This window comes from Carassius gibelio, chromosome A11 (assembly GCF_023724105.1).
Source record: "Carassius gibelio isolate Cgi1373 ecotype wild population from Czech Republic chromosome A11, carGib1.2-hapl.c, whole genome shotgun sequence".
Classification (NCBI taxonomy): Eukaryota; Metazoa; Chordata; class Actinopteri; order Cypriniformes; family Cyprinidae; genus Carassius; species Carassius gibelio.
This window is the reverse complement of record NC_068381.1, coordinates 9,886,973-9,900,238: the sequence shown is the minus strand read 5'-3', so window position 1 is coordinate 9,900,238 and position 13,266 is coordinate 9,886,973. Positions and strand designations below refer to the sequence as shown.

The 13,266-nt window shown below is 37.6% G+C and overlaps 1 protein-coding gene across 3 annotated transcripts in view; it reads right to left on the bottom strand.

The window, feature by feature from the left end:
* LOC128022260 (IQ motif and SEC7 domain-containing protein 1) overlaps positions 1-12,999 on the bottom strand; it is a 158,063-nt gene extending 145,064 nt beyond the window's left edge. For 2 of the 3 annotated variants that reach the window (XM_052609619.1, XM_052609625.1), the window contains exon 1: positions 12,542-12,999. In XM_052609619.1, the coding sequence (XP_052465579.1) occupies positions 12,542-12,828 (287 nt within the window). In that variant the 5' untranslated portion in view covers positions 12,829-12,999. The remainder of the gene's footprint in view (positions 1-12,541) is intronic. The other variant, XM_052609620.1, reaches the window with a different exon arrangement.
* Positions 13,000-13,266: the final 267 nt, after the last annotated feature.

Sequence of the window (13,266 nt, the reverse complement as noted above, 5' to 3'; positions counted from 1 at the left end):
CGTCAAATCCACCCACTGCCAGTTTACCCAACTGTATTTTGGCACCCCGGGATGCCAGTTGGCGGAAAACAAAGCGTATTTCATTTCATTCATGGTCAAGTGCGCTCGTTCCTGTTTGTGGTCTGGATGAGGAGCCGGGTAAAGAAAATCCCCTCTCCAATATTTTGAATTTTGACTGCAATAAAACCAATCCTGTCAATCCTTTATAGAGCAACTTTAAGAATAAAATGGCTTTATATTGAAACAATGCAAGAAAGACCACCATTAAGCCGTATGTGCTATGGACCTCTACAATTACTGTAATGTATACCCTCTTTTTCTACGCGAAGTATTATATGATTGATCACATTGTTATACACAAAAATACTAAAAATACAGCTGACGTGTGTTTTATAGTATATTATATATTTTGATTCATAACTACATTGGTTAAATGTATTTAACATCAGCACAAACAAGTGAAAAAAAAAATCACTGCAACACATGCCCTTCCTGGCACACTGCTTTAGGGAACTTCCACATTAGGGAGATACAGTGAACTAGAGGTTTAGCAATGGTGGACGTGACACAGTCACTCACCTTTTCAGCACCTGAGAGAGAACAGGAGTGTGCTGTGCATTGGGACACTAATCTATACACGCTCAGGCTACGATTTAGAGAACGTTCCCTGATGCTGGATTAAATCTCTCCCCAATGCACCCTTACCCTCTCCTGTCAGCCACTTTGAGGAGTAATGGGGCCAAACTGAATGCAGAGATTAGGAGCATACAACGGTCAGTGTTCCAGCAGATTTTGATGTGCTGCTCACAGGAGAGAAGTTGCACTCAATTCAAGCTGTCATTGAAAACTTAGTGCTGTGCTGTAGGAGTTTGGCCTGATACTTAGCTTCGCTGAAAGCAAGTACCCATTTATCAAAAAATCAGAGAGCAGACCAAAGCACTTTTACCTTTCTCGCCACTGAGATTCAAAAGAACTCTACAGAGCAGTGTACTTTAATGGCTTTGGGGGGTGTATTAATCAAATTCGACTCTGTAGGAAACACATTTTATATTTTTATATTAACAAACAAATTATTCCATTAATGTTAATATTTTTGCTAGGAAAGAACAAACTTTCGTAGGCTACTGGATATCTGTATTGACGAACACAGGAACATTGGGTACATGAAAGAAGTGACAGATGAAGGACAAACAGAAAACCTTCATAAACATATATTTTGATGGATAAATGAAATGTAATTTATTAATAAGATTCGGGAGGAGCGCGTCAGATACTAATCAACACAGGTGGACCACAATAAAGTAATCCATCCCATAGTATAAATATCGCTGACTTACCTCTCGGAGCCCTTCCCCGGACAGCACGCCAAATACGCATACCATACCTCAGCTAATTATATGGAAGCGTGAACTAGTGAAATGATGGACATATCTACTGACTAACAGATGGACGAGATGAAAATGTCCATCTTTGGAGGAATTAATGAAAAACCAATGAAGAGGGAATGAATGACTCTTGCACTGTGAACAAACATTGTATAGATGAAGAGTCAATGAACAGCAAATGGATAATGTATGGAGGACCAACAGCCAACTTACAAAAACGAAGAGATAAACAGCAACAGGGTGACAGTCAGATATCTGTTGGACAAACGTCAAACAAATAACATACCTACGGTGAACAAATGGCATATGAAAAACAATCATACAATGTGTGAACAAACAACATTTCGATGATGAACGGTTGCAGCAGGAAGAAATGTGGACAGATGATGGACTGGCAGAAAACAAACAATGAAAAAATTTGGATGTTGAAAGAATTACAGTAAAAAAAAAAAAAATACTTACAGAGGGCGAACATGTGCATATGTGAAATGTGAATGGCCAATGAATGTGTGGCAGACATATCTTGGTGGACAGATGGAAATATCCATCTACAGAGTGACAGACAGATACACATGACATACAAATTCCATACCGATGACATACAGGAAATAAAGAAAAAGTTGGCAGACAGATGGAAGGTGGACATGCGGAAATTTCAATCTTCAGATCAGTGGATAGATATCTTTTGAACAGACTGGGGCGAACAGATTGCAAACAACGGACAGACTGTATAAGTGTCACATACAGCAAACAACATACTGACGCCAAATGCATGATACACAACAACAGACGGCAAAAGGATGCTGTATAGAAGTACTGTGATCACATGGAAATAACCACCAAAGGAGTGGCAGATGTTATATATTGGAAGGAAGACACGTCAATGGACAGACAGGCGGACATACTTATCAATGAAGAGAAATATTATCAATCAATGGACAGAGAGATGGAAATATTGACTGCATTGCCCTGGCTCTTGATGAATAACAAACCACATCTAACTCAAGAAATGATGTATAACAGCCCTTGTTCCTCCATACAAAGCTATTTCTTTCTGGTATTTACTAAATGCCTTGCCCATCATTGATGATGGATTGGTTGTTGTTGCTTCACAAACCTCACAGAAGAGGGAGAGACAGATCATTCATGAGTTAGATGAAGACAGTCCATTTCCAGCACAGTGGGTGTTTTAACAAACCCTAATACCCCCAAGTGAAAGGCTATTAAGAGCAGACGGCTGTTGGTTATCACTTTGGTGTGCCATGACTTTCAGTGAAGCGTTAGAAGTGAGGTTGGACTAGACTGTACTAGTGACCAGAGAAGAGCAAAGTAGGGTGATTAATGCTTTGTGTTTCCTTAGAAGAAGAAGAATTGCATCCTTAAAAACCTTATCTAATAACAATCCTTTATCCAATGTTCACAAAAGTTATTTAAAAGTCAAAAGTCAAACTTTAGCCAAAAGTTGCAGTGTATTGTAATTGCTTAAAAACACCAACATTCTGGAGCCAAAGTTTTCTCTTTGTGGAATTAAGTTATAGATAAACACCTGACAGACTGCACTGAGAAATATAGTAATACTTCTGAATTAATAGAATGTTGCTTACACCACATGACACCAGAAAGTGAAGACAGGTAGATTTAAAATTGAAGAGGACGTCTACAGTTAAGAGCACAGAAATCGCTTAAATTCACAAGGCCTATGCATTTGAATACATTTTAATTCTATCTGTTTTTATTTACATTTAAACTGCAACTGTGCATCCTCTACCTCGATTTAAATTCAGAAATTGCACTGGAATTTAAAAGGATCTCACAATTCAATCCTGAATGAAGCACAACCCTGCTGTGATGCAATACATTTTTAGAACAGAGCTGAGCGGTTACTTCCCTCTTATTTGTCACTGTCACAAATGTTTACTGATTATTACTTCAAAATTTAAAACCAACCATCATCAGAGTCTTGGCCTGCTCTCTGCAAAAGTTGCAGATTAGAATATGGAATTAAAGATCAATGTAAACAAAGTCAGATAATTAAGACTAAACCCAATGCATTAAGGTGTAAAGGAGTGTGTGTGTGTGTGTGTGTGTGTGTGTGTGTCTGAGTGTGTGGGGAGGTGGGAGTCGGGGTTAGAGATTTGCAGTGCCTTGCAGGCTGAGGGACCTGCACAATTAGTTTTCCATTTTCTTTTCCACAAAACCTTTGACACTGCATCTGTTCTGTTTAAATCATTACAATTTATCAAAATCTTACAGTGTGCAAATCCAGTCTAATAAATTTGGCAAGAGGCTGAAACTGATCTCTCAGTAATGGTTTTTTTTTTTTTTTTATGTTTGTACTGGGACTCCGGTTTTGCTGTGCCTTTGGCATGTGGAGTTTATAGGTAATGTAACCTTAATAATTTACTATTGAAATAATTATGATCATAATGTAAGCAATGGTTAAACCAAATTGGTTAAAGAAATGTTACAAATTTTATTTGGTGAAAATTTACTCACCCACATCACATCCAAGATGTAAAGAGTTTGTTTCATTATTACAATGAAACGATGGATTGGTTTCTTACAAACACGCAGCTTTTCACTTGACGAGACCTTAATTGATCGAGTGAAGTTGTGTGGATTATTTGTGGATTATTGTTAACTCTCATTCTGACGGCACCTATTCATTGCATATGATCCTCTGTGGTGAGCAAGTGATGTAATGCTAAACTTCTCCAAATCGTTTCTGATGAAGCAGCAAACTCATTTGGATATTGGATGGACTTGTTACAGTAACGAGAATATAGGGGGGATATATTGGTCACTAAATAATGTCACTCACAACACACACTTTTTTTTTACTTAATGTTCTTAAAATGGCCTTAATTTCTTTAAAATTGATAAATATGTATTTATGTAAAAAAATGAATATGCATGAATAATAATTTGTTCTTCTGGTTTTGAGATGACATACAAACCAGACACATTCTTGAAGAAATTTATGAGAGCCACCTGTCTACAATGCAATATATATTACATAATATTCTCCTGGAACAGATGAACTGTGAAATATTGCCTCTCATTCCCAGTTTGTCCCGAGGGATCCACAGACTACTACTAAGTGTCCCTCATACTTGGTCTCAACGAGGCCATGGTCCCAAACCCAAATCACCATCAATCAGTGCGGCATGTAAAGAACCATGTTTCCTTAGTGGGCTCCCTCAGACAGAATCCAATAAAAGCTCCTCTTTGTCAGGTCTGGCTTATGCTGGAGGCTTTCAGTGACTAATAGCTTAGAGGTCCTGCTTATCAACAGCAAGATCAATCGTCAATTAGTGTTTGCACACGGCTCACTGACAATTTTCCGTGGCAGTACGACTCTTCCAAATCAAAGTATCAGAATATGCATATCCCATGTGCCTCCCAATCAAGAACACAAATGAATAAATGATGACAAATAAAAAGTAGCCGATCTTATCAACAAACTTTGCCTCAAATCTTTCTTAAAAGATGATTCACTAACCACCTCACCCAAATGTTTTATAAACTGCAATTTTCCTAATTTGAACACATTTCACATCATCCTGGTAATTATTTTAAATACAGCACAAAGTGTTATAATCTGAAGTCTACCAGCCAGCTAAAACACAAAACTCAAACAATGGAGCAATTAAATGGAACAAAACAGAGCTGATTTTTCCTTTTCTTTGCTCAATGTGGTAAAATGCTGCTAGCAGGCTCAGACAAAGATCATCTCAACGTTATAGGATATCTCTTGCATCGGCTACATGACAGATGGTCTCCATTTATCCAGCTGATAATATCCCACAAGAATCCCTATCACAGCATTACAAATGGAAGGCAACGGTCAGCATATGATCCATTTCTCTAAACCCAGCACCATCATCTCACTTCATCAAAGATTATGAATGAACTGCAGAGTAAGTGGTAATTTTTTTTTTTGAGAGTGAAGATTATGGTCATTTGGAATTCACTCTGAATATATTGCAGGTCTCTCCACTGTTGTTGCCTCCAGCTTTCCTCTAACATAAACAAAACAAGGGCAAGAAAAAAAATTGGCAAAAAATAACAAATAACAGTTCTAATAATCAATTGTAGTACTGCAATAAGAAATATTCTCAAACAATAACAAATGCCCAAGCTATTTCTGCAGATATCAGAGATATATGTTTCATCCAGTTATACTGGTTAGCTGGCATTATTCAAAAAGATCTGACTGCAGGATACTGCGATTTATCAACATAGTATTTCTAACAGCTGTGTGTAATACAGATAACACACTGCAATAAAAAATATAGGTATGAACTGTATGGATATCACAAAATGTGTTAAGAACAAGTCCGAGTTGTATTTCATGATTATCATTGAATAAAAAGGCCAATAATTTTTTTATTTTTTAACCCACAAAACCAATTTAAGACAGAAAATGTCGCTCTTTGATAGGCTTGAATTTACAGTTGTTTGCTAAATTTCTAAGCAGGAGAAATATGCCACACATTGTTAGCCCTCTCATAGGCACACCGCACTCTGAGACATAAAAAAACCCTTCTAAAACCAAATAAATAAACAGAGAGACACTCCCCTACTCTAAATTAACAATCATTATATAACTCTAAGCCTTGTCATCTCATTAAATCATATGCCATTTCGCAGAACACTTGTCAAAGTTCCTCACATTTACAGATCCTATGAGGGTTCTTCAGACAAAATATTAGAACACTAACTATTCTGCACCAGTAAACAATATCCCATGCCTCTGCATTGCAACTAATAGATTGATGGAATGAGCCATAACAGCACAAAAAAAAAAAAACAATATTACTCAAATATCCACAGATCAGTAAAATGCATGTCATGCATTTGCTGTATTCTTTATATCCATTTTAAGTGTCTCACTGTAACCTCAATTTTTGCTTTTCTGTGGTAATCAACATTATGCCATAAATGCTATTGATTGAGTTTAACTTGTATTGAACCAAGAATATTCCTTTAAGCCTTAGCTACATGTGGTTCACAATCTTAAAGCCAACGCTTAAAATAGCATATTTAATAGACACAATCACATACAGTATTGCCAAGGGAGCAATTTTATCAGCCACACATGCCTTCAACATTTCACTGCCTCACAGCAGATCTCATGTTTGTTTACTCTTCTCATCTTAGTATTCAAATGGCAGTGTTACACAGCTACCAAGGGTCTCATAGTCCATTCTCCAACATGCGAGATGGATGCCACTCCCTTATAGAAAAACACATCATATCCGGCACATGTTCTGCTTCTGCCCTGGGCTACTCTGAATCCCATTCATATTCCTAATTATCCATCACGCTGGAGATTGCAATATGCCATTTACAGCCTTACAAGCTGCGGGTTGATGAACCTGAACAAACATTTTAAGCAGGCTACTGCTTGCTATGCCTCTCACAAAGACATTGTAATGGATTTTGTGGAATTTTTTTACTATTGACTTAAATTAAAAGGTGGCCTCCTGTTAAATTGACTTTTATATTTTAACAGACTAAAAGAACTAAACTTTTGGTAAAAAAAGAGAAGGTACAAGTATATTTGAAGCCAAGGATATGCACCACCTCTGGCAACAGTGTACTGTACATCTGCCAGTCATTGATTTTGAGTTAGAGATGTTAGTACACTGCATAGTGAACGGTATGAGATTCTATGCAGTACCCTTCCTCCTCTAATATAAACTTAACAACAGTGATATTTCCCTTTAGGAAAGTACCGTAAAAAAAAAAAAATTGTCCTAGAAAGTAGTATTTCGAAAATAATATTTTTTTCATAAAGGGGACTACAAACAAAATCTAGGCTAAGCCTTTGTTGAGAAAAGAAAAGAGAGAGAGAGAAAAAAATAATAAAGTCTTTAAGTAGATAGTCCAAAAGTGAAAATTCTTAAATTCCAGAAATAAAACTTCTTCATACAATGTCACTTCAGAAGATTTGGATGCAGGCCTCACACGATAACAACTTTTTGTAGTGTGATTTATTGCCCCAGAAAGAATTGCGATAAGTGATATTATTGTCATTTTAAAGACCATTTTATGCCACTGAATATATAATCATAGTGTAACAGCATAATAATGCAAGAAGGCCTACACACTTCCAAATGACAACAAACTTTTACATGTTTAAGAATATTTAGATCATGGAAATTAAGTATCAAAACACTAAATACCTTAAAAAAACTGAATAAATAGTAAATAAAAAATTTCTAACAAACAAAGTACAAAGTAGAAAAAAAGAAAAATGGATAAATAACTTGTATGGAGATTTTTCCATCTGACCTTCTTTTCTCTCGAAATTAAAGGTTGCACACTACTGTTGAAAAACACAATCCCTACAGATGTCCGTATGCTCAAAGGCACAGATCCCTAAACAAGAGTCAAGACCATATCTGCAGATGAAACTTTTTTAGTAGAAGCATTTTTTTAATTTGAACAAGCACCTCATGACTACACCACGTACACAACGTGCATCACCATGAAGATGAACAGAAGTCTAGAATGAGAGGAAACGTTAGTATGGATAATTAACTAATTTTGTCAACAGTTTGAAGTTAAGACATCTTAATGATGAATGTTTCTTACAAACATGCAGGCTTTCTCTTCACAAGATGTTAATGAATGGACTGAAGTTGTGTTGATGAACTCTCATTCTGATGGCACCCATTCATTCAGTGTGATATAATGCTGCATTTCTCCAAATCTGCTCCGATGAAGCAGCAGACCCATCTATATCTTGGATGGCCTAGGGGTGGGAAATATTTGACCAAATTTTTATTTTTATTTTTAATTATTTTGATTTATTTTAATTGTTTATTTTATTCCTTTAAAACCCAACCAGCTAAACGGCAAAAGTTGAATATTTTGGCTGCTACTTCCTAGACAAATACATCTACTGAAGAAGATACCATTTTGTGAATATTAGATCATTCCACACAAGCCTTGCATCAACTGACATTTGTATACAAAAATCACCAAGATATTCTTCATCAAGCCATTTCAGCCTATGCTACGAATGCTAGTTTGCTGCAGTCAGCACAAAGCCGTAAGCTGACGTGGCAAAGTGCTTTGTGACATGAAGGCCAGCAGTTGGCTGCAGCAAAAAACGCCAGTCTTATAACTCTTCACAGTATTGTGCAGATACAAAGCATACCAAATACAGTCCCCTTCTAAGGTGAAACGCAACACACAAATCAGTGGATGAAGTTACACTGCCTACTACTTCCATACTCTAAATCACAGTGTGTGCTTGCAAGCAGTCATAAACGATAATGGCACCAGCCTATGAAAAAAAAAACAAAAAAACATTGGAGCAGCTAGGAAACAGATTGTCAGTGCAGAACTGCAAGTGTAGAAATGCTCCGTTATGACTTGGCGATCTCCCTGTCAGAGCCACTGACTGGTGCGAGAAAGTAGGGCTGTCAAATGATAAACTGCGATTAATCACATCCAAAATAAGCTTGTGTTGACATAATATATGTGGGTGTTCTGTTTATATATTTATTATGCATATATAAACACACACACACAGGTCTGGTCAGCTATCCTTGTAGGCACTCTCCATAGGCGTAATGGTTTTTATACTGTACAGACCGTATTTTATATCGCCCTACACCAACCCTACCCCTAAACCTAACCCTCATAGGAAAGTTTTTGCATTTTTTGATTTTTAAGAAACTTCACTGTGTGTAATTTATTAGCTTGTTTACCTGTGGGGACCTCAATTTAGGTCCCCACTGTGACACGAGTCCCCATGAGTCTGTGTGTATTCAGGTTTAAGTCCCCACCAGAATAGAAAAAACAAGTACACACACACACACACACACACACACACACACATATACATACATACATAGATATATATATATATATATATATGAAAATCAAACAAAATCAACATACCCATGTATATTTAAAACAAAGTGGCAACAGAATAAATTAAAAAATACCTGTTTTTTTACACAAATAGCAGACTTATATTGTTTTAGGTAGGATCTACAGTAAGTCAAGTCGTATCTGTAATATTCTCAACATTGCCTCTCAAATCCATGCTTCACTGTATTTTCCTGCGATGTTATGTCATCTTTCCCCTTTTTCTTTTTGTATTAAACCCAGTCTTACTATATGGTATACTGCTGTATTACATCACAGATCCAGCTGCGTGACCATGCATGTTCCTCTCAAGTTATGCTTATTCCTCATACCTATAGTTATACTGCAGAATACATAAAGAGTACTCTTTTTCTCATTCTCCTATGGTGTGAAACCAAGAGTCCTTCAAATCATGAGGATGTGAGAAGATCACAGCAAATTATCTTCTCAAATTTGTGAATTGAAGGATGTGTTCAGTACCAACTGAAAATAAGGAAGAGTACTACTACTTCACATCACAGGCAATCCAAAAGAAGCATGCATTTAAGATATATTGTCATGCATATCACAGACACAGCTTTGTGACTATGCAAGTTCCACTCAAGTTATGCCAGTCCCTCACACATCCAGTTATTCTCCAGGATAAGTTAAGCTGCAGAATAACTGGAGTGCTCTTTTTCCTCATTCTCCTTTGGTGTCTCCATTGTCCATGGAGTCCTTCAAATCATAAGGATGTGAGAAGATCAGAGTGGATGATCTTCTCTAATCCTTAAAATTTGTAGGACTCTCAGTTCAGTACCAAAGGAGACTGAGAAATGGAGATGAATTCACATCACAGACAATCACAATGATGCATCCATTTAAGATACACTACTAAGAATACCTATCTTTGTGACTACAAATAGCATAGGCAGCTTCAGCATTTCAGTTACATTTCTAGTTTAGCATGCAATTACAAACCATTCTCAACTCAAATTGCTCACCAGGTTATCTAACCATCCACACCTGTAGTGATGTAAATACATTTTGCAAGCATAATATAGTATTTTTCCATGCACTTTTTCTTCAAGGTACACTATATCTTGTTAACTAATCTAGAAAATGTTATGTTTCTGTGTGTTGTGCAACTCCAATTAAATGCATAACCCCTCTGCATACGATGATCAACCTCTCGTCTTCTCTCTGTAGGAAACACAAAAAACAACCACGCCATCTAGACCTCTTGCATAACCAAGGTAAAATCAGACATATGCTGAAAATATTGTAATCCTGATTTTATAGCAACACAGTGAAAAACTAAACTGTAACCATACCAGTGAAAACCACTTAGCCCAAAGGTGGAAAAGACTATAACGAAGTGTGCGCATATTATGAACAAAATTGTTTTGACATTCAAGCAGGCACAGATAAGTCAGGCGTATGCAAATAGCAAGTGGGAAATAAAAATGAACTGCTAATGTTAGGATACACCACAGACCTCAGTCATTGTAGAGCCAGGAGTAAAATTAAATCGTCTTCCCTGATCTCAAAAACAGTAAAGAACAGATCAAGTATTTCACTCCCAAAAGGATCAGCGCTGCTTAAATGAAAGATGAAGGTGAAAGTCAAACTTTCTGCTTCTCTGCACTGAATTACAACACAAGCTATTGACAAAATATACTGGAGAAAGTGCAAGCGCAGCTCATGAAACCTCACCATCTTCTTTAAAGGTTACTGCTTCGATTACTATAGCAGAATAAAACAGGAATTTACAATATAAGCTCTAAAAAAATAAAAGATAATGAATGATCAGCCAGTGCATTTGCTTTGCAAGGGTTAATGTGAAAACTGTATGTTCACATACAGCTAAAATTCAAATCCACAAGGCTTAAAATGCCACATGTCTAGAGGAGAAATTTATGTTCCCGACTCATCCAAACACCCATGTATATTTCCATAAATATGCCAGATAAACACTTATCTCTTGCACTGATTCCTCTTGGAAATCCTAACACACTGCAGCAAGCCAGCAAGCCCATCATGTAATGTGACATCATAAGCTATGTGAGCTCCTGATTGTCAACATCATAAAATAACAACAGATTACTTTGAAGAAAAGTGCAAAAAGTGAAAGTTGTGACATTTGCCAAGTATGGTAACCCTTCTTTAGATGAGCATTGCGATGTTACACTGTAGCTATTACAAATGGAATAGAAAATAACATTTTCATATGTTTCACAAGCAATTCTCGATATAAAAATTCTAATTAAAAAATGAAAAAAAAAATAACCTTTTTATAAAACCTTTCTTACTGTTGAACCATCGATCAGATACTTGCTCAAAGATGCTCCACTACACTTAACCCTGGGTTATTGCATTTTCAACCCGAATTAGTGCTGCTTTCCACCCTGGGTCAAGATTCACGAAACCCCTGTTCTTGAGATTGTGGCGCTAACACGTTGTTCAGCAACTGGCAACCCAATCAACATTTCTATATGGGCTTTAAAACAGTTCGCAGAACTTTCACACACTATTTATTCTCCAGATCTGAGGGAAACGTTAAATATGCCGGACTGCAAAGGCAACCGAGTTAACTGATCATGATTATTTATGCTACATTTGTAAAAGGCTAAATCCAACCGGTTCGGGTTGACTTGGCAACCTTTCCACCCGTGTACAAGCCGTTATTAAAACAATTCGCGCGCTGTATTTGTCCAATCAACGTTAGCTACCTCAAAACCTGGTTTACAACCTCAGGATTAATTAAACCCAGGATAAAGTATGAACAACAGTGTAAAACACGGAACAAAATAACCTAAGATTACGTTTACAGAGTGACGCTGGGTAAAAAAATTGCACGTGTCAAAAGCCCATTTTAGTCTTGCCAAAAATGACGCCGTCGACATGGGGTGTGTGTCCACGCAAGCTTTCTACATAGACAGCATTGAGCATCGCAGGAGGCACCGACCGTAATGTATAATTCAAAATTGCTTTTAATGTATCCTTTCTAAGTGACTATGAGCAGTCGTGCACCTTAAGAGTTATCTAATATATTAACTTGAATATAGACATTACATTTTATATGATATTTGAGTGCTGGTATTTACTCACACCCAAAGTCGTCCCGCTAAGCGAGTCTGTTCATTGTCGTTGAGCTCTACGAATAAACACTCCTGTTCATAACAAACGTTAGTCATTTAAAGAGCGCCATATACAGCTGGCATGCTGTATATGGCATAGTCCAAACGAAACAAGCAGTGACAGCTTTGCAAAAGTGGGACTCTTACTTTTCTTGGATCACATTCTCCTTGATGGCACCCAGCGTGGGGTGACTGTTGCCCTGTTGTTGCAGTCTGCAGGTGGCCAGGTGCCTCTGGTACTGATCCTTCAAGCACGCGTTCTCTTGACAAAGATCACACACTTGCTGTTCGAGCTCTTCAATCCGATTCTTCTGCTTCTCCAACAACTCCTGTTGGGTCTCGATGATTTTATTGAGCTCTTTCAGGTACTCCGCAGCCTTGCTGGGGTTTTCGGTCGGGGTTTCCATGTCGGTGAACGCGAAATGCCCGTCCATGGGGCAAATTCGATCCGCTGAGCTGGGTTTACAGCTGCTCCGCCATTGTTTATGTTTGCTGGTACTGCTGAAGTTGCGCTCGAGCGCTCGTCCGCTGCAGCGCGCCGTCCAGAAGCTCTGCGCTGCGCCACAACAACTAACCCGCTCCGTGCACGGTAAATCCGTTTAACCCTTCAGTGGGAGGGCTGTTAAGGTAAGCAGTGTTTACTGCGCTGGTAGTAGCCATCTCTATTTATTGTGGTACATCAATACATATTAAAACAGTTACAACCTGCTGAACATATAAAAAGCATGAACAAGCATGTTTGTTGGTCTTAGCTGGTTTAGATGGTTTAAGCTTGTTTAAGTGGTAAAATGGGTCTCCTAACTAGATACAACTGATTGGGGAAAAGAATAACAGCCTAGGTGGTTTGCCAGCCAAAGTGGTGTTAAGATTGG